The sequence below is a fragment of the Plectropomus leopardus genome, chromosome 3 (assembly GCF_026936395.1).
Source record: "Plectropomus leopardus strain MGB_pleo_1.0 chromosome 3, ASM2693639v1, whole genome shotgun sequence".
NCBI lineage: Eukaryota > Metazoa > Chordata > Actinopteri > Perciformes > Serranidae > Plectropomus > Plectropomus leopardus.
The window spans coordinates 2,539,300-2,560,139 of record NC_142178.1 but is presented as its reverse complement, the minus strand read 5'-3'; the positions used below and the strand labels follow the sequence as shown (position 1 = coordinate 2,560,139).

Genomic DNA, 20,840 nt, shown 5'->3' with positions numbered 1-20,840 from the left:
GTAAGAGAATAGTGTTATTTTGACTCTGTGCATACTGAAGGCCCACATTAGCTCTGTGACAGTGTGTATTATGTAACCACGGTTCAGCATCTCTTTCCACGCAACCACATGGGACTGTAATCCACTTGGAACCAGCATGAGGGAATGTCTGATCCTTCAGCACTCAACACAATTTCATCTCATTACACAGCATGACACACACTAAACAATCTACCTCACAAAACCAGAAGCACAAACACCATAGGCCTATATTGTTTATCTTATGAACTTCAATATAGTTGTTGAATGTAACGAAGTACATTTACTCAGTTACTGTGCTTCAGTGCAAATTTGAGGTACTTGTACTTTACTTGGGTCTTTTCATCTCACTTTATAATTTGAATCCACTACATTTCGGAGGGAAATATTGTACTTTTTACTTCATTATATTTATCTGGCAGCTTTAGTTACTTTACAAATTCAGTTGGGTAGTATTTTTTATAATACAAGTATTATAAAATGAATGGTTGATTAAAAACGAGCTGATCAACAGAAAATGAATTGCTAACTATTCTGATAAACATTTAGGTAATTTTCTTTTCTCTCTCTCGAATAGTTTTGAGTATTTTGTTGTTTCTGATTTGAGTACTTTAGCAACTCTTTTAATAAAAAAATCAGTCATTCTCTTTTTCTCCCAGTCTTTCTTTCTTGATTTTTTTAATTTTTTTTTTTAGCTTTTTTGTTTCAACTTATTTTATTTTTCTGAATTGGAAACTTTGGCACCTACCCTGATTTCAGTCATTCTCTTTTATCTCTCTCTATTCCTTTTGTATTTGTATTTTGTTTCTTTTTGCATTTCATTTAAAGCATATTTGAGTACTTCAAGCACTGTATGAGTCCTATCTATTATTATTATTATCATTATTATTACTTTTAAATAGTGTGTTTTTTTTTCCTTTTTTCATTTTCCTGGGCACGTTGGCAACTATTTTAATAAGCATTTGGTCATTTTCTTTTTCTTCTTTTTTGAATAGTTTGGAATTTTGGAGGGCGTGATTTATAGATTTTTCGGAATAGGGTACTTTTCATACTTGCATTACATTTCCTTCCTTACTTCTACTTCACTAGCTATAATTTTTAATGTAGGACTTTTAATTTCAACCGAGTATTTTCACAGTGGGATACTAGTACTTTTATTCAAGTAAAGGAACTGAATACCCCCTGCTTAATTACGAAGTTTTAATATCACTTAAAATCCATAACATCACAACATTGTGCCAAACCCAGCACACAGCGCATGTTGTTGCGGCAACTGGCCTGCAGGGAGCGCGCTGGTGCGCCCGTGCTCTCTGAGAGGGGGTGTCCCCTGCAGTGAGTGTTGGACAGCAGCTGAGTGCTCCTCCTCAATCATCTTTAAAAGCTGCTGGAAGCACTCGGACACGCACTCAGAAACCTGCTGATAACCGAGACAAGATGTTCTGCAGACGGGCTTTGCAAAGAGTGGGGCCGCTGGCACGGAGGGTTTTCAACCCAGCAGCCAGAAATGGTGAGTAGCTGATGGTTTTTCACGGAGTTAATGACTTTTCAATCAAGTTTCTGTCATGTGTCGTCAAATTAATGCAAGTAGAGAAAAGATTGCAGTGTAGTGCGTCTATCAGCTGTTCAAATTAAAATGAGAGGACTAATTGAAGCATCTCGTTGAATTGAATTTTCAGAAAGACTCATAGATTGGTGTTCAAAACGGGTCACAGCCGCTCAAATGACATGCTCTTTGAAAGTGAATTTATGCAGCTTCCCTTTGAAACTCACATTTTCTGTGAGAAACGTGTAAAAGTGTGTTTCCATTGTGCAGAGAGCAGTTCGAGGGAGGTGTGTCCTGCTTCGGGAACACACCGTTCCTGCGCGCTGGTTATGAAAGAGCACAGCGCACGCTATAAAAACTCTTTCTGTTTTAAAGGTTTTTTGACCAAACTTAATCAAGTGCATTTGATTTTTTGAATGCAATAATTCATGTCTCGTGTTGTCCGATGTTTGTCAAAAAAATGATTTACTGTCGATTCTTTGTCCTGGTAACACGTTGTTCTTAAATTGTGAGCTGGAGCACATGGAGATCAGCTGTGGCCTGCACAAATGTCAGCCCCCCTCATAACCATTGAAATATTGCATTTAAATAATTCAGACATTTCTGCTGCACCTGAATCACACATTTATGCAGCTTAACTGTATTTTAAACACTGCAGTGTTCCACGTTGAACGGGATTCACTGGGATTTTTTAGGACTCCTTCTCTCTTCGCACAGCCATGCCTGGATCATCCTTTAACTCTGGGATGTGAGCATGTGGAATTCAGCCTGCTTTAATTTCCTGTTAACGCTTTGAGCAAGTTGACTTGTTCTCCTTCAAAAAACATGGACGGAAGGCAACAAGCAATGAAGTGACCCCAAAAATTGCGAGAAATGAGTGAAAGGTACAAGAAAATTACCTGAAAATTGTTTTTTAAAAGTTGCCAAGTTGGTTTTTGAAAGAAATCGCAACAGTTTGCTCAAAGTTCAAAGGTCCAGATTTGTGTGAGAGGCGTCTGAAAGCAGCACAAGAAAAGTCATGTATCTCCAGGTTTCAAAGGGTTAAACAGTTGCTAAAGTTCTGACTGATGGTGCAACAAAACCCCAAAAACCTGAGTTTGTGAAAAACCGTGCAGGGGTGACAGGGTCACAGCGGGCCTGACCTTGTCGTCCTGCAGATTCTCCTCTGACTCCGTCTCAGCCCGTCAGCTGACACAGGAGGAGAGCACACGCATGCTAACACACGTGTCATGTCAGCAGCCATCTTATGTGTTGTTGCCATGCGTGTCTGTTTTTACAGGCTTGAACCTCACAGCAGGGATTAACTGATTACCTGTATAAATAACCTGGACTTGGACTTGTCCCAACATTACGCTGCTGTGTCACAGGTATTAGAGGCAGGAGGATGAGGGGGGTACTCCTGCAGGAGTTCATCCGCAAGAGGACAATGTCCAGCTCAGTTAAAGTTTGATACACACACAGCTTCATTAATTTGTCACTTAGAATTAATTGATGCTGTAGTCTTACCTCCACTGCATGGTCTGGCGCAGTTCGACTTGCAAGGATCCGTTCTGTAGTGGTTTTTCATCAGAAAAAGTTGTGGATAGAAGGCTACCTGGTACTTTTCAATTCAACAGGCTTTATTGGCATGAAAACCCAAAACTGCTGCAGGCAGTGATTTTTTTATTTTTTTTATTTTTGGTGGTCAACCAAATGGTATTGCCATGATTCCCTTGTCGAAAAAGTCAATGGGATATATAGATATATTTTTTAATTGTCTTTAGGGTTATTGCAGAAAATAAGCATCATGACAAACAAGTTTTACACTTTTGGTTCATTTTTTTCATGTTTTCTGATTTTTTGAAGCATGCTAATGTAATGTCCTTGACAACCTCTTCAGTCTTATTTAGCAGCTTTATAGCAACCACCTTTTATAAGATGCGTAAAAATGCATGAGTGGGGTATTTACTGACATATTTATGTCATTGAACAAAATGTGAAAATTAATAAATATTGATATTTTTTTAAAACCATATAAAACCCATGTAAAAAATCCCATTGACTTTGAGACCAGGGAAGCACAAGTACAACAATGATAGCTTCTTTCTTTCTTTTTTTTTTTTTTTTTTTTTTTGGTGGCTGTGGTTTGCAGGATGCAGCATTGTGCTTTCCTACCTCCCGTCTCTCTGCCTCTGGTCGCCTTGTTCAGACCTCAGCCATCTTTAAATTCTGCTTCCATTTCGATTTCAGTGACACACTTCTAAGGTTTTGTAACTGCCTTTTGCACAGCTGTGCTGAGGCTGCAAATCCTGAATTATTTTTGGTTTGATTAAACTGTGTATTTAAACCATGTCTGTATTGCTGAGGCTTGGAAAATTAGGCAAACTAGATTGAAAAGAACATGCATACTATATGACATCAGTTTATTTGATGTATGTCAAGTATGAAGGCATACAAAATATACTATTCATGTTTTCTTAAAGGTTTAATCTCTCGGCGTTAAGGCAAAAGTTTGGTCAAACAACTTTTGAGGTAACTGTTTTGCTAGCCTCTCCAAAAAGTCATGAAGTGACCCAGCATGAGCCGACGAATGTGCGTCAGGTACACAGCACTCTGTGTGACTCAGGATGTAAAGCACCGCCCCCAAGTGATAATCAAATATTTAGGGAGTCTCATTCGACTATGGCGGTTTCTCTTTTTTCTTCATACATTCATACCATACTGGAATTTCACCAGGGTATATCCTATATAATGGTATCTGTGTGCAGCGCCAACACCCAACCCCGAGCACTGCAGGCTGTCCTGCCATTTTCAGTCTACTCAGTACACAATACACTCATAAGACGTCAAAAATGGTAATATATTTACACATATTTTCCTTAATAAGCAGAGAGAAACAACCATACACCTTCTGGTTTAATGTTTCTGTCTTTTACCCAACTAAAAGTAGCTCAACCACCTCGTTAACTCATCATACACGGCGTGACACACCAAGCTGGCATCTGAGAACTAGCAGCAACGCAAGCTGCTGCTTAGTTTCAGTCACCACTTCTCAGCCAAAAAGTTGCACAGAACGCCAAACTGATGGCCAACACGCACCTGTGCCTGCTTCAGAGGAGTCTCTCCTCCATACCAGCAGATGGCAGTTGTCTGTATTCATTATGCAAAACAAGAGAGCAGAAGCCCGCCATTTAGCCAGCTAACGCAATTTAGCCAGTTAGCCCATTAATAAAACAAACCAATAAGAACAAAGTAAATTTACTAAGGGCCAGTGAAGTTTATTTCCACCCTCCTTTGTTTTGACTTTGGTGGTTAGTTTACTTTTTCACTTCTGTTTTTCATCACGTATACTGAGCTGAGTGGCCAGTCAGTGATTTCACTGACTGACTGATGGGCTCCACAGCTGCTCCCGCCGATCAGAGTTGTCAGACTGATAGTGTTAAACTATTGTGCCAGTGGCTCAAAATTATGGTATTTTTGAGAAAAATTATTATACCCCAGTCACAATCATGTGAACAAATAGGTTAAATTTATAACTTTATTAAACAAGTATTATATGTGACTTTATGACACATCTACAAATCTACCCATTCTGACTGTCTCAGAGAGAGGCTTTTCATATTTTCAGTCTTCTCAGTCTGGCGCTGGCGGCGAAGTGTTTATGAAAAAAGTCGACAGCGGTGCGTGCTCGACAAACATGACCCGAACGTGGCCTATCTCAAACATTATTGGCTGTAATTACATCATGTGAGAGATGATCTATAAACAAAGATGTAGGAGCCAGGAGCTGAGTTAAAATGAGATGTGTAAACTAAACTTAAGTGCTTACTTTAATTGTCAAAATGGTCAAATTATCGTAAATTACGGCAATTGTGGCACTATTGATCATACAAAAGGCAAATTATCGTACAAATACGATAATTATCGTACATCTGCCAACACTGCCGCTGATTCAACTTGCTGAATTGTTTGGAGCGGCTGTAAAACACTAAAGTGAAAAAAGCTGACGAGGGCCAACAGTGCAGGACACATCTCACCGTCGGCCCAGTGTGAGCCCACAGCCAATGGTTGGCTTGGTGTGCCGTGGCCTTAAAACACTTCCTTCAAACTCGAAAATAAAACTCACCAAAACTGTGTTGGTGTTATTGTTGAGTCTCATTCCCAGGTCAGATACTGATGCTGTTGGTTGGTGGTTCAGTCTGACCACCAACACAAAGCATCGGTATCTGCTGACCTGGGAACAAAACTAAATAATCAACTCTCTCCAGAGTTAAAAACATAACTGATTTTTTTTTTTCTAAATCTTGAATATATAAATTGGAATGTGCCGTAAATGTTTGACTGGTTAAAGATTTTGTGTATGTGACAGGTGAACAGTCATCCATGTCTTTATATAGAGGAGAGCTGTCGGGGAAAAGTCACAGGATGAGTTATGATTTGCCTGAACACATATGAGACATGCTAAGGACAACAAGGGATGGGCTGTGCTGTACATTGTCTTCTCTCACACCTTAAGATGGCCTCCTCAGGTTGCTGAGTCAACCATGTGCACGTGCAAACACACACATGGTGTGGATCATGCTAAACATATCGTATGTACTGTGACCGTGTGCATGTTCACTCTTTGCTGTGTGTGAGTGTGAGAGGGAGATCTAGGTAGGAAGAGATTAGGCTGAGGCAGTGCTTTGGATGCAGGCTGGTTTTATTTCCAGCCTCCTCTGCATGCACCACTGGCAATCCTTTAAACACCAGCAAATCTGTTGACAGGCTGCTCAGGCTGCAGCCACATCACTACAGCCTGTTAAAAAGCATGGGACAGCAACTCCTGACGCATGTCTTCAGTCACTCATTCATATGAATTTCAATTGATTTTTTTTTTAAAAGATGTTTTTTTTAATTGTAAATCTAAGATATGGAAGCAGGAAGTGTTTGTGTTCATGTGTGTTAAGGATTTAAATTTAAGGGACAGTTAGGTGTTTAGCTTGGCTGCTTCCAAATCTTTCCATGTCCTCTACAACAAATGAGCAGGGCTGTATTGTGTAACTGGATTAAGGGATGGGAACATGTTGATGCTTTCAGAATGCACTGGTCTGTGCTGAGTTGTACTTTTATGGAACCGTTTCCCCGAAGAAAACACAGAAAGATGATAGTACTTTGTCTTCAGTTTGGGCAATATCTAATTTTTCATACTTTTCTGAAATTTCGCCAGGGTATAGAGTATAAGACCGTATGAGTGTGCAGCGCTCACCCTCTACTTTCAGTTTTTCAGACTAATACAGAATAGAAATATACAAAATGTTAAAAGTAATACTCTCACACCTATTTACCTTAATAAACAAAGAAATACGACCTTTTCAACTCAACTTTCTCTGTCGCAGAAGAATGACAGGGATTGATTGCCTTGTGAACTAATCAAAACCATTATTCAAGCTCAACAGAACCAAAATAAAACTCACTCAAACCGTCTTGGTAACTCTTGTGAGTACTCTACCATGAAACTTAAATTAATAGCCCAGACTATTATTTGCTTCAACCACTGAAGTCAACAGGGTTATGTTTGGGACAGGCATCTATGTGGGATGGGCTTTTATTACCTTTCACACAAAACTGTTGCTCAGCAAAGATAGAAATACAATTAAATAGTTTATATAAACCTCTTTTTTGCATCTCTATTTTTTACTATGCTGGTAGTACTGTCTGCACTTTGGTGCTCATGGTTTCAGTAAAATGAATTGTAGAGAATCTTACCAAGCTAAATGTATGCATCTATATTGACAAAAGTTAAAACATTCAAACATTGTTTACGCAATTTAAGCAGCAAATTAATTTAGGAAGGAGCAGGGAGCCAAAAACTTTTTATAAAAATGAACAGCATGCTAACCAGGCCTCTAATTAAGAAGTGCTTTTATTTGTCAAAATTTGAAGCCACACCAGGCTAATAAAAAGGGACTTGCTTGTATTTGAAGTTTAACGGTAGTTGGTAAGTTTGCTGTTCCAACAAAACATGCCGTTATTACCCACAGTCTCTCTGCCTGCTGGCTGTTTACAGTACTGTAACTTCTCCCTCCACCCCTAGGTATCGCTGTCTTTCAGCTCAGCTGCCTGTTCCACTGGAGACTGACTTCTAGTGGTGCGTGCTGTGCACTACATACAATTATATACAAGTTTAATAGAAAGAGAAGCGCTGTATTTGTGATGGTATTGTAAAATATACCATGGGGATTTCCAAATACTCTGGTACACTGTGATACTGCCCAAGCCTATGTTGTCTCTTATTTTCATTTGTGATTGATGCTTATTTTGGATCTCATGATATAAAACAGCAGGCATGTGTTCAATCAGTGGTTGGATGAAGGTGCACACAATTCCATCCCAGTTCAGAGTTAAAGTTGTGTGTTTGTGTGACAATTAGCTGAAGCTTCAGTAATTACCAGATATTTCTCACTGAAGTGTCAAACTCCAAAAGTGATTTGGGGGACAGCCTTGGGATTCAGCTTCCCATCATATGTCCCACCAAACTAACCCTGTACCTCTGGTCTCTTAGCAGCTCCAGTGCGACACATGGCCTTTGGCATCCCCGGTGGCTCCAGCAACATGGCATACTTTGTTCTGTGCGGAGGAGGCCTCACTGCTGCCGTTGTCTATGTGAGTATCTCTGTGAGGTTTAACCTGATCTGTCAGTCAGCATTATTACTCTTTTAGTGCTTTTGTTTGGATTCCTTAAAGTGGTATTCCATTCACAATCTGTCTCCGTAGTTTCAGCACTTTGTGTGATGTCAGTATTTCTTCAGAAATAGTATTTGGATGCTTTGAGAGAGTAATCACTTGCTCCTCTCCTTATTCCACACTGTAAAAGATATTAAAGTGAAAATCTTATCAAAGATCTTAAAGGTCCAGTGTGTAGGATTAAGGGGGATGTATTGGCAGAAATGCCCCTCCCTGAGCTACCACCTTATCGTGGTGGAGGGGTTTGCGTGTCCCCAGGTAAAAAGAAATGAAATATAAGTGTTTTGTTTAGTATATAATCAGCTGAAAATAAGAACTGTGTTTTTGTTACTTTAGAATGAGCTGTTTATAACTACTTAGGGAGCAGGTCCTCAGCTACGGAGTCCACCATGTTGTAACAGCATGTTTCTACTGTAGCCCAGAATAGACAAATCCAACACTGGCTTTACATAGAAGCATTTGGAGTTTTTGTATCGGCCACCAAAGTTAGCAGCCCCTCCACGATGAGCAGTGAGAACTTTGTCACAGAAGACTGACAAGGCTTAATTGCCTTGTTAACGCAACTCAACAGAAACAAATTCAATCACCAGCTCCCATTTGATCAAAGTAAATCCTTAATTCACCAAGTTAGATGTAAAAAAACATGCCGTTATTCCCCACACTCTCTCTCTGCCTGCTGTTTACAGTCTTGTAACTTCTCCCTCGACCACTAGGTGTCACTGTGTCTTTCAGCTCCACTGCCTTGTCCACCAGTAGAGACCAGAGACTGTGATGGTGTATGCTGTGCATACTACATACATACATACATACATACATACATACATACATACATACATACATACATACATACATACATACATACATGCATACATGCATACACTACATACAATGAGTTTAATGGAAAGAGGAGGGCCTGTATTTATGACGGTATTGAAAAAAATGGCACTGCCATGCCACTGACATGTTTGGTTCTTTCCATATACCTAGAAATGCTGGTGTGCATCAGTCAGAGATGGGAAACCATGAATGACTGGTGCAACTATTGACATCCACTTCTGATTCCAAAATCTGAACCCCAACACTAGCTGTTTGTGATCATCAGTCTGTCCAGTGTGCTGTTTTGGCTGGTGTAAACTGGGAGACAGACTGGACTGTGTTGCAGAAATCAGCACAGCTCAGAGACTGGAGGGGACTCAGAGGGTTCTTTGTGCTTTCTGCAGACAGTAAACCAGAGCAGGTCTGCCCAGACAATAGCTGTCAGCACAAGTGTGTATCAGCTGTTTGTTCATGTTAAACAAAATGTCAGTGTAAGCTGTTTTTATCATTTGAATGTGTGCTGGAATGTAATAAGTGCATATCTGCTCTCTTTTTCTCAGGCCTACAAGGCAGTCAATGGTGATAGTGAGGACAAACTGGCCACTGTGGACAACGCAGCAAAGGGTCAGTGGTTGAGAGAAGCACATGCAAATGCACGCGCACACACACTCACACTTACACTTGGTGGGATTCCATTACAGATTTGTGCAAAACTTAAGTGATATTTTGGAAATGTTGATAAAACCCAACATCGAGATGACTGTGTTTCCACTGAGTGATGTTCTGCGACTTCTCTCTGGCGATAACATGAAGCATGGTGATGGATGTTCAAAATATTAATAGCTGTATTTCTGTTGCAGCCACTGCACTGGCTGTCATTGTTACCAATCGAAGGCCACGTAGGCGTGTTATGGAAGATAATGGAAAGACAAGCCCTAGTATTTTGGATAATAGTTAAAAGCATGCACCATTGTACAGTATCCCCAATTCTACATATACCCAACAAGCACATTTTTATCAGATTCTAGTAATTGTAAAACAAAATGTTGGGGATCCTTGGTGTCAGTGTTTCACCATTTAATCCTTAGAAACCTGAGCAAATTGGCTTTATTCCTCCCGTAAAAACATGGTAAGAAGGCAATGAGTAAATAGTCAAAGGCGTTTGGATGCAGTACAAGAAAAGTGAACTCCATCCAGGTTTCAGAGGGTTAAATAAAACATTAGAATCAGTACTTTGCTGTATGTCCATGAAGAGTGAGGGCACTTTTTAATGATTTTGACTCCTGTTTTGAAGTTCTGAGTTTGGTATTTTGTCTGGCTTCACCACCCAAACATCAAACTCTGTAGCGTTAGCTCGCCTTCCTGTTTTTATTTCTGTCTGCAAATTGCCCATTCAGCCAGTATGAGTTCATGGCTCCACGCCCAGAGCAGCTAACTAGCCTGTATGGGGATAAGCTGCCGCTGGTTCAACGGTGTCCATGCAGCCTGGAGGAATAGAAAGCTGTGCTCCCTACAGTGACTCTACTGCTCTGCTCTTAAACTGACTAGTGATCGCATTATGTAATGGAGTACAAAGTCACAGAAACGTCTTGATGCACATGGTAATGGTGATTAAAGTGACTGCGATGGAGGATCACATTGTACTGTCACATTAATCTGAATACACACCACTAAGTATCAATAGAGTCCGGGACACATGCCACATCTTTAACCGCCTGGAAAACGCGGGTTTGGACGCTCGGTGCCAACTTTCAAGAGCATGGAGGCAGGTTGTGTCTGAGGTTGCTAAGCAGCACCATGTCATCGCACTCTGACCAGAAATCCTGAGTGCAGAGCTGATCTTGATCCAGGCCTTAAGTGTGTATTAGATGTAATCTGTGGGACAGATGTGGTCCCCATGTTTCATATTTCACAAACTGCAATGGAAGCACTTTTTTGGCTTTTATAGCTCACATGATGCTATGGCTATGTGCTTGTTGGTAGGAACTGGCTCCCTCGGGCATGATGCAGCACACGCTACAAGAGGGGTTAACTGCATCAAGTAACTCTTCAAAAGTTGAGCAGATCATCCAGAAGTTTCTAATTCACAATTCCTCTGTGAAATCTTTGACTATCACCTCCCAGAAATCCCTCATAAATACATGTTCTGAACATCCATCGCCATGTTTCTTGGAATGTTATCACCAGAGGATAAGTTGCATAACATCACTTAATGGAACGTCATCTTGCAATTGTGTTTTATCGACATTTCGAAAATTTGGCTTCAGTTTTGCGCAATGCAATGTAATTGCAAACCTGCCTACTGGTGATACAGAGGGACACATGCATCTCGTTTGTCATCCACCTAACAGTGTTGCATGCCAACATTTTCAAAACAAAATAGAGCAGGCTAGAGTGAGAGTCTCTCACATGGGGATATTTGAAAATAGCATATTTGTGCATTGACTCCTCAGGCAAAATCAGGAGTGTAGCACAGCTGGAGAGCACCAAAACAACACTCTACCAAGTTTATTTTCTCCAAGCATGGTTTGGAATTTATGATGGTTGAAATTCATATTCACATATTAACAATTAATGAAGACAAAAAGGTCAAGAAAGATTGCTGTTATTCATTTCTGATTCCAACCTCTTGTTCTTATGCTCCAGCAGCTGAGGCAGCACCAGAGGTAGCAGCTCCTGCAGCTGAGCCCGCCCCAGCGGAGGAGGCGGCGCCGCCCACAGAGGTCATCGCAGAGGTCGTCCCAGAGTCTGCCCCTGCCCCTGCTCCTGCAGAACCTGTAGCAGAGACCGCTGCTGAACCCATTGTTGAGGCCGTGCCTGAAGCAGCCGCTGAGGTGGTTGTTGCTGAACCTGCAGCAGAGCCCGTAGCAGAGCCCGCAGCAGAGCCAGCAGTCACAGAGGAAGCTGCCCCTGCAGAGGTAGAGGCAGCTCCTGGAACCGCTCCTGTTGCTGCGGAAGTCGCCACCATGGAGGAAACCCCAGCAGAGGCCCCTGCAGTGGAGGCGCCTACAGCAGAGAGCGCTGGTACGGCAGCAGTAGCAGTAGAAGTCCCTGTTGCTCCCCCTGCTGAGGCAGAGACTGGGCCCGCAGCCCCTGAGGCTGAGGCGGCCCCTGCCGCTGAGGTGGCTGCGTAGAGCTTTAATGGTAGAAAGCAGAGCCACCTTGTTAGTTGTGCTGTGTCCCACCTCTCTGAGCCCGAGGAAAAAAGGACTCATGAACCCCTGATAAATTGGGGGGGGGGCGGCATTTAGTTTTCACTTCTGCGTGGTTAATATATGTCCCAGTTGGGGGTTCACCAGTCCAGTTTTTGGGTTCCTTCCTTCCCTTACCTCACCCCAAACTCCACACCCAAACCAGAAGATTTGGCGTTTGTTTAAATTCAGTTTGGAAAATTCAGTTTCTATAGGAATTTTATAACCAGAGCAAATCCAAATTATGGTTTGTGTGTTGAACTTAATGATAAGGGATAGAAATGAGCTGATGACTAATCTAAGTGCTCTTAAAAAAGGACAGCCTCACATTTCTTCTTCCTCATCTAAAACCGTCAGCACACTGAATGAATGCTGTCCACATGATAAACTCGTCTGTCTCATTCAACATTTGCTCTTGACCTCTATCTGCTCAGCCACTGCTTACATCCAGCTATATCCCATCAGTCTCTGCTCACATCAGGACACTTTGCAAACAGTAGAGATTGAACACAGTCCGCACGATTAATTCTGTTAGCAACAGTTTGCTCTTCTTTTCATGACTGCAGCCTTTTAGTTTTCTTAATCATTTTTTGCATGTCTTTCCCTATTTGACTCCAGAATGACATGATATTGGAATAGTTGCTCATTTACCAGACATTTTATTTTCAGTGTGAAACTCATTTTTCCGGTGTCTTTACTCCTTTAAATGTGAACTCTTTCAGGGAACATTACCGAACATGCATTCACTTGTCTCTGAGCAGTTTGTTTTCTGATTAATAGTCAAGTTTCTGAGAATAAAACATTAAGAGAAGGAAGTGTCTCAATATCGCATTTTTAAAAAGTAGTATATTCTGTTTATGGTTGTGTTGTGAATGTATGATTGTATCTATGATTTAGTTTTTATTTTTTGTGTTTTTATGAAGAACCTGTCGGTTGCAAAAGGACCGGTTTAGAATAATTATCTTTTTGGATCAGAATTAACTGTGGCCTAGAATTTATTCAGCCACTCTGGTGGTCGGTACGCCCCTGGTTTGCAGAAACAGACAGTGCATGCACCCCACAGCTCATGATTATTATGCTGTACAGAGGGGCTGATATAAAAATGTATTTTAGCCACTATAAAAAAAACACCTATCTACGAATTTGTAAACCTGAAGTTGTTACCTGAAGGAGGAAGGAAGTTACCTGAAAATTAGTTCAAAACAGAAAGTAAAAACACGGACTTGGAAATTAACTGGAAAAATACCCTGAAAATTATAATTCTGTAACATAATTTTAGATATGTAATTATGGTCATTATTTGGGTGGCTGTGGGTCAACTAATTGGAAGGTTGGGGGTTTGATCCCCGGCTCCTGTGACCAAAGTGTCCTTTGGCAAGATACTGAACCCCAAATTGCTCCCAATGGCCTGTCTGTCTGTCTGAAAAACTGATTAGCAGGTAGGACCTTCTAGTGGGAAACATCATGGAGATGAATTATTTCTTTGCTTGAAGATAAGGGATTCAGAGAAAGATCCAACAAGCTATGGGAAGCTACCTCCAGTAATGACATACTGGGTGTCCTGCAAGAAATGATTTATGAACAAATTATTTAACAAATTTTATTATATTACATCATTTTGTTAGCACCATAGATTTTTAGGGGTCACCAATGTTTTATTTTTGCTTTTCTTTGGTAAGAAAATTCTTCTCTTCAACATCTCATGTTTCTCTTACCAGATAATTACAAGAAAATATAAGTCAATATAAGAGAATGTTGCTGCATGAGGCCCAATGAGTGTATCATGGAAGGCAGTAAAAGCAATGATAAATGGAGAGTTAACATCATATGCACAAACAGAAAGAAATGCATTGTGATTACAAAGGACGCATGAAAAAAAAGGAAACCATAAGCAGCCACAGAACAGTGTGTTTTTTAAGTTAAAGATACAACCTGGAAGCCTACCTAGAAATCTACCTAGCTATAGTCAGAATAAGCAGAGCCAGGGAGAAATGAGCTGCAGGCAGCACTCAGTCAGAAACCGCCAGATGGGCGTGGCAGGTCTTGCTCACCCCTGCCAGCACTCGTCCATGTGAACGTTTTTTTCTTTCTAAATGTCTCTCAGGTTTGTGTCAGCTTTTTTCTTGCTTCCTCATTGTGACAGGTGCAGTTTAAAGCAGTCCCACAGACAGGTTAAGACTAATCCAGATTACAATACTTGTTTTAGGATGTCCCTGTGGACTGGCCGTTGGTGGCAGTCCCTGCATGTTTACTGTCTTAACAGCATATAAATGCATCACTACAAAAATCCTCACCTTTGTCTAAAAACAAGACTTTTGTCTTGGGTGTTTTGGTGTTTTTGAGTGTGAAGCTCAGTGCTGAGTTGACACCAGCAGAGGGAGCATGAACTGGCTCATAGTTGCCTGTAGATTATCTCCTGAACCTGTGCAGACTGTAGACTGTGCAGTAACAGACACCTGCTCAAGGTAAGTAACAAAAGAGCACAGTGATGCTCTACAAACAAAAGTGCTGCACACGTGTTCACAGTAAGGCAGTGGTGGTTGAAGTAAGCCATACTTGAGTAAAAGTACAGATATTTTATTAGAAAATGACTAAAAGAAGTTAGTCATCGATTGCAATATGACTTGACTACTTACTGTACTTAAGTATCAAAAGTAATTAAATGATATTAACTACTGAAAGTAAAAGTACAAGCAAATGCTGTTATTAACCCTTTGAAACCTGGATCAACATAAATTTTCTTGTGCTGCGTCCAGGCGCCTTTTGCAAGTTATTTAACTCTCCGGCCCTGAGCAAATTGGTATGATTTCTTTCGAACACGGAATAAAATCAATGACCAACTTGGCAAGACATGTCCCACAAACTGCAAGACATTAGTAAAAGTTGACGAGTAAATCTCCAGCTCAGCTCCTACAATAAGACTGAAATACACTGTGGAAACTAAATTGTTACATTCAGACTGTTAAGGTCAAAAAATGCTCCATTGAAACCCATTCAAACTGACATTTTTGACCCCACAGCATCAAAGCATAAAACATTATTCTTATTCTATTATTTCTGGGTGTCATTCTGGGCTTTTGCCTTAGAATTTGTCATTTTGAATATATTTGGCATGTAAAGAAAATACTTGCTATTTCTACTAGGTGCACTGTCACAGTCAGTGTTGTTGCCAATGACTGACATATCCAAGGCTGTGATCATCAGAAATAGTAATTTACTTAGCATGTAATATATAAAAAATACTGAATTTTCTTTTTTTTCCCATCTAAAAACATAGTGACATCATGACAAAATCCTGCATTTAAAGGGTTAAAATTCTGAAGATTAATAAATATTTGATATTTTTGATCAGGACTGATGCAAAGGGAAGTATAAAATGAGATTTATGTTTTTAAAATAATGTTTTTAAAAGCTTGATTTTGAAAAGCATTTTGTGCACAGAGCGATCTGTGTTTAATACTAAAGCACGCCTAAAGGGTTAAAGGAATGTTACAGCACATGAAGCTTATTCATATTCAAATATTGAGACCTGTTGTGGTGTGTCAACCATTGTCCTCCTGTACTCCATCTGTCCCTCAGAGTCTCTGCCAGACCTCCTCACAGCTGTGAGGATGCTGACCAGCTCTACAGCTGAGATTGCAGCGGCTTCAGTCGGAGACACCAGTCTGGTCACAGCTGTCCAGAAAATAGACGACGATGGAAAAGGTTTGGAGCTAACAGCGGAGGCGGTGGAGCCAGAGGTCCTGGAAGCATCCACAGAGGGGGGAGCTGAAGGAGCAGCTGAGGAGGCGGCTGGATTGAACAAGGAGAAGTCTGCAGAGGCCGAGGCAGAAGCTCCAGCTAGTGAGGAGCTTGTTGAAGAGGAGACATCTGCTCCTGGAGCAGCAGAGGAGGAAGAGGCATCTGAGGAACCTAAAACTTTAACAATGGAGGAGGAGGTGGAGGCTGAGACTGAAGATCAGGCTGCAAAGCCTGAAGCTACACCGGAGGAGGCTGGCTCCTCTGAAGAGACCTCGCCAGAAGATGCTGCTCCCACTGAGGACGCCACCAACGCTGCTGAAGCTGCTCCACCAGAGGAGACTTCACCAGGTGAGACCATACCTGCTGCTGAGACATCCGCAGTGGAAGCAGTGGCAGAGGAAACAGCGGCAGAGGAAACAGCGGCAGAGGAAACAGCAGAGGAAACAGCAACTGAGGAAACAGTTGAAGCATCAGCAGCTGAAGCATCAACAGAGGAAACAGCAGCATCAACAGAGGAAACAGCAGCTGAGGAAACAGTTGAAGCATCAGCAGCTGAAGCATCAACAGAGGAAACAGCAGCTGAGGAGGCAGATGACGCTGTTGTGACACCCAGTGCAGCTGCAGCAATTGTGGACACAGCTCAGCTGGCAGCAGCCTCCTCTGGCTCTGACCTGGAGGTCCTCTCAGCTGCTGAACCAGAGTCAGAGGCTGCAGAACCCGAGGTGAAGCACTGCCACTCCTGCACTTCGTCAGCAGCAGAGGAGGAGGCGCCGCCTGCTGCTGTGGAGGAGCAGGAAGCTGTGGATCTAACACATGAGGTCAAGGAGGAGGTGTCACTTGTGGAGGCACAAAGTAAGAACTTAGTGTATGACCTGTCAGTCCATAAAGCTGCACAACAATTCAATCTGTGTCAGTGAGCACTTCTCCTTTTCTAAAATAATCTATCCACCCGCATGTGTGACTTATTAAAATGTTGGTTAACCCTTTAAAACCTGGAGAGACATCACTTTTCTTGTGCTGCTTACAGACCCATAGAAAAAGTATTTATACTTTTGAATTCTGAGCAAATGGCTATGTTTTTTCTCCTTCAGAAACATTGGGGAAAAAGGCAATGATCAATAAGAAATGTTCTACAAATTTCAAGAAATCTGTAGATTTAGAAAGTTATATTTTAAAAAGCTAGGGTAAAAATGTCTGTAGAAAAAATTCTCGGGAAACAAGGAAAAAGCTAAAAAAAAACTGTATTTATGATAATCCAAATAATTTTTAAAGCACTTTTTGCCTTGTTTTTACTTTATATTTTATTTTAATTTTTTTATTTGTTTGTTTGTTACTAATTTTACAACTTTTAAAACTTTTACTAATTTCTTGCTAATTTTTGGGGTAATTTCTTTCTTAAGTTGCTCATTGCCTTCTTTCCATGTTTTTAAAAGAAATTAAACCAAGTTACTCCGGTTTCAAAGGGTTAAAAAGCATATTTACTACACAGGTGTGCTTTGGGAATGTCCCAATAAAAGGCCACTTTACTGCCAAACTGACGGAAACAACACAAGAGACGTCTTTCAAGCAATTTAGGACATTTCTTGGATTTTAGCACATTTCTAGGATTTCACCACATTCCTAACATTTTAGGTAATTTCTGGGATTTAAGCACTTTCCTTAGATTTAAAAATATTTCTAGCATTTTAGCACATTTCTAGAATTTTAGTGCATTTGTAGGATTATAGGACAATTTTAGGATTTTAGGACTGTTTCTAAGATTTTAGGACTTTTCTAGGATTTTAGGACATTAGGGGCTAAGCTAGGACCTTGGTCAGGGATGCCAGGGGCACTTTTTGTTCTTTTAGTATACACAAGGTGCCCAAGTGCATAAAACAGCACCAAAACAGAGATGCTGTTTATAAATAGAGTTTATGAAAAAAAAATCCCAGTTTGAATCACTTTATTTGTATTGTGAATTACAAAAATGGTTGGGGAGCCACCCAGCACCCTATTGAGGGCCAGAATTGCTGTGGGGGAAAGTATCACTGTGTTACACAATAAAAACATTGTCAGTACAGAGAGATGCATTTAAAGGACCTTTCTCAGTAAGTGCTGTTAGATTTCTAGATTGAAATAAATCTTAGTTGTTGAGCATCACATTAACATGGCACAATAATATATATATATATATATTTAAATCTGGCTAAATGTGCTAATGTTGAGTTTTGCCATAAAGACAGCTGATAGGACATGAGTCTTCCCTGTGTTTGGCTCTGACCACATGTATCTCTGCCTATATCCACAGAGCCAGGGGTGTCTATCTGGACTGTAAAAAGCTGCTCAGTGATGTAATAGTACAGTTAAGAAGGTAAACAGTGAAAACCAGCTCAGCTACAAGCACAGCTATCTGTGTAGACTTAGAGACAGTAGAATGGATGTATTATTCTCAGATAGACACATTTAGATCCTCAGAGCTTTCAAGGCCATGTGACTCATATACACCATTACTCTATTTTTCTTTGATCTCTGTTAAAACCATGCTGCCCATGTCCATTCTTCTTATTGAAACTAGGATATTTATTTTGCAAACTGACACAGTCACATAAGCATTATACAAACCTGTGTTGTGCTTGTTTGTTTCAGCCACAGAGAGTATGGCGGTGATGACGACCCAGTCATGACATGACAGCGTGCCTTCCACAACACGTACTTATCTGTCAGCCGGGCCAGGACGAGCACTGGAAGCAACACGAGGAGAGCCGACCACTGCTTTCACTAGCTGATGTGTCCTTTATGAAATGTTATCACAGATCTGTTGTTGTTTTATATGTTTCACCCCCTGTTCCTGTTGTATCTGTCTTAGCATATGTTCAATGACTGCCATTCTGTATGTTGTCCTCTAGGTGCCACTGTTGCAAAGCTTTTCAGGACCAGTTGACTGGAACACCAGTTTCTCTGCAGTTGTCTGTTGTGTTTGGCAGTGGAAGGGCTTTGGTGTTCATGTAATGTTGTAACAGACTGAACTCATAGATATTAACGAATAACATTGATCAACTGGACCAATATTTTGAAGCGTGATTGCACCCTCATGTTTTCTTCAGTTCTTGAAGTCACATCAGCTCACACCATAGCATACAGACACGCATGTGGGGGACTGGACTATCTTGATTCATCTCAGTCACATCATTACACTTTTTGTGTTTGAAAGTGGTACGCTCCTGGATTGAGGGATCGAGGATCTTTATTTTTCCCAGAGGGGCAGTTTGTTGTAGAGCTAGTAATAACCACATAACTGAGAGTAAAAACAACACACAATAAATAATATAAAAAAAGAGAAAATATGTGTAGAAAATATTGCACCATTGCTGATGTTTGCTTATATTAATTTATGATATCCATATTCTGGTGCATATCTATGATATTTTTTGTAGTGTTATTGTTGTCAGTGTTTTATCTTCCACAACAAAATATATATTGTAATAAAATTGATAAATTATATACAGGTTCATGCTGATTTGTACACTTTCACTTGGACGATTATATTCAACAGTAACCTGCAACAACATGCAACAAATTCTCTCAGAGCTGAAGATGGATTCTTTGTTTGAAATATATTTCTAGCTGCACTGCATATAGTATCAAATATTAACTAGACTATGTATTGTATCACTATATGAAGTCATTAATATAAAAAAATGTATTAGTTAATGATGATGTCTCTGTCTTCATGATAATATGCTTACGTATACACTTTAAATAAAGCCATGTTTTAACACTGCTTTTCTGTGCATGAAATGATTTGTGTTATTAACATTGTAATGCACTGTGCTGTAGTGAATGTTGGCGAACTATCCACCTAAAGCAGCATTCAAAATCATTTGTCTAAGATGTTTATCATGAAAGTGTAAGCAGGAAAAAAAGCACATGAAATCAGATATTCTCAAATGACCTGAAGCCCCAATGTGCCAAGTTGTTTTGAAAAACATAACTGGCGTCATGTTTTTAGCCTTCTTGTAGCTTCTAGCCTTTAGCTCAGGTTGGGGAGCCAGTTTAGGTGTACGTGCGTGAGACCAATGACAGCTTGAGAAAGCCTGTGTCACGCAGAAAGACCTGTTGAGTTAGACCAAGCAAAAAGTCCTTTTGTCAGATTTAAAACTGTGTGGGGGGAGGCTTCCATGTAGCATGTAAACACTGGTGTGCAGATGCAGCAAGCTCTTGATGGTCTTGTGAGCGCACACATGCATGAATGCGACTCCCACGCTATGAGCTAAAGGCTATAGGTTACAATCATAGGCTGTATATAAAGATGGATAACATGACAGCTCCCCCAAAGTGTAACTTTTCAATCTAAATTGCCCCTTGGTGTCTGGCTGCAGTATGGGTCATAAAGCCTGCCCCTGCATGTTAGTGAACGGATAAAGGCCAAACTAAAAACTCAGAGTACACGCCAAATACATTTTTTTAAAAGACAGTTTTTTTCACTGAAGGTAGTTGTTATCACCCTGATGTTTGTTCAAGTGATCCTGTTTATGATAAATTGGGTTTTGATGAGTTATTCAGTTCTACAAAATGGGGATTTTCTGCAATGACTGACAGCTGTGACAGCCAATCCATGCGCTCGCATGCAATTGAGCTGCTTGCAATTGCTCGGACGGGTGTTTCAGTGCAAACTCTCCCACCACGGATATCGCTAATGTGCAGGATGTGGCTCTCAATGACATCACCATCGCAAGATGGCAACACCCATACCTGGGATACTTTAACCTCACTTAAGCATAATGTTGGTAAGTTGGGGCCGTATTGTCCATCTTTATGGTCACCTGACATGCATAGGCATGAGGGTG

General features: G+C 40.7%; 1 protein-coding gene across 4 annotated transcripts; it reads left to right on the top strand.

The window, feature by feature from the left end:
* Positions 1-1,322: 1,322 nt before the first annotated feature.
* Positions 1,323-19,774, top strand: LOC121942337 (uncharacterized). 4 transcript variants are annotated; one of them, XM_088075330.1, is made up of 7 exons: positions 1,323-1,525; positions 8,088-8,185; positions 9,643-9,706; positions 11,729-12,106; positions 15,853-16,866; positions 18,302-18,364; positions 18,640-19,774. In XM_088075330.1, the coding sequence occupies exons 1-6, from the start codon at positions 1,453-1,455 to the stop codon at positions 18,346-18,348; spliced, it is 1,674 nt and encodes a 557-aa protein (XP_087931456.1). In that variant the 5' UTR covers positions 1,323-1,452; the 3' UTR covers positions 18,349-18,364; positions 18,640-19,774. The 4 variants fall into 4 exon arrangements, with proteins under 4 accessions (XP_087931456.1, XP_087931454.1, XP_087931458.1 ...); XM_088075328.1 differs by having other exon boundaries at positions 1,332-1,525; positions 8,085-8,185; XM_088075329.1 differs by having other exon boundaries at positions 1,339-1,525; positions 8,085-8,185; positions 11,732-12,106.
* Positions 19,775-20,840: the final 1,066 nt, after the last annotated feature.

What these genes read in the sequence shown, in the direction of transcription:
- LOC121942337 (XM_088075328.1), top strand. Translation starts at nt 1,453, where the DNA reads ATGTTCTGCAGACGGGCTTTGCAAAGAGTGGGGCCGCTGGCACGGAGG. An exon ending in TCACTGCTGCCGTTGTCTAT is followed by an intron (nt 8,186 to 9,642) that starts GTGAGTATCTCT and finishes TCTTTTTCTCAG; the next exon opens with GCCTACAAGGCAGTCAATGG. An exon ending in GCCTACAGCAGAGAGCGCTG is followed by an intron (nt 12,107 to 15,852) that starts GTACGGCAGCAG and finishes TCTGTCCCTCAG; the next exon opens with AGTCTCTGCCAGACCTCCTC.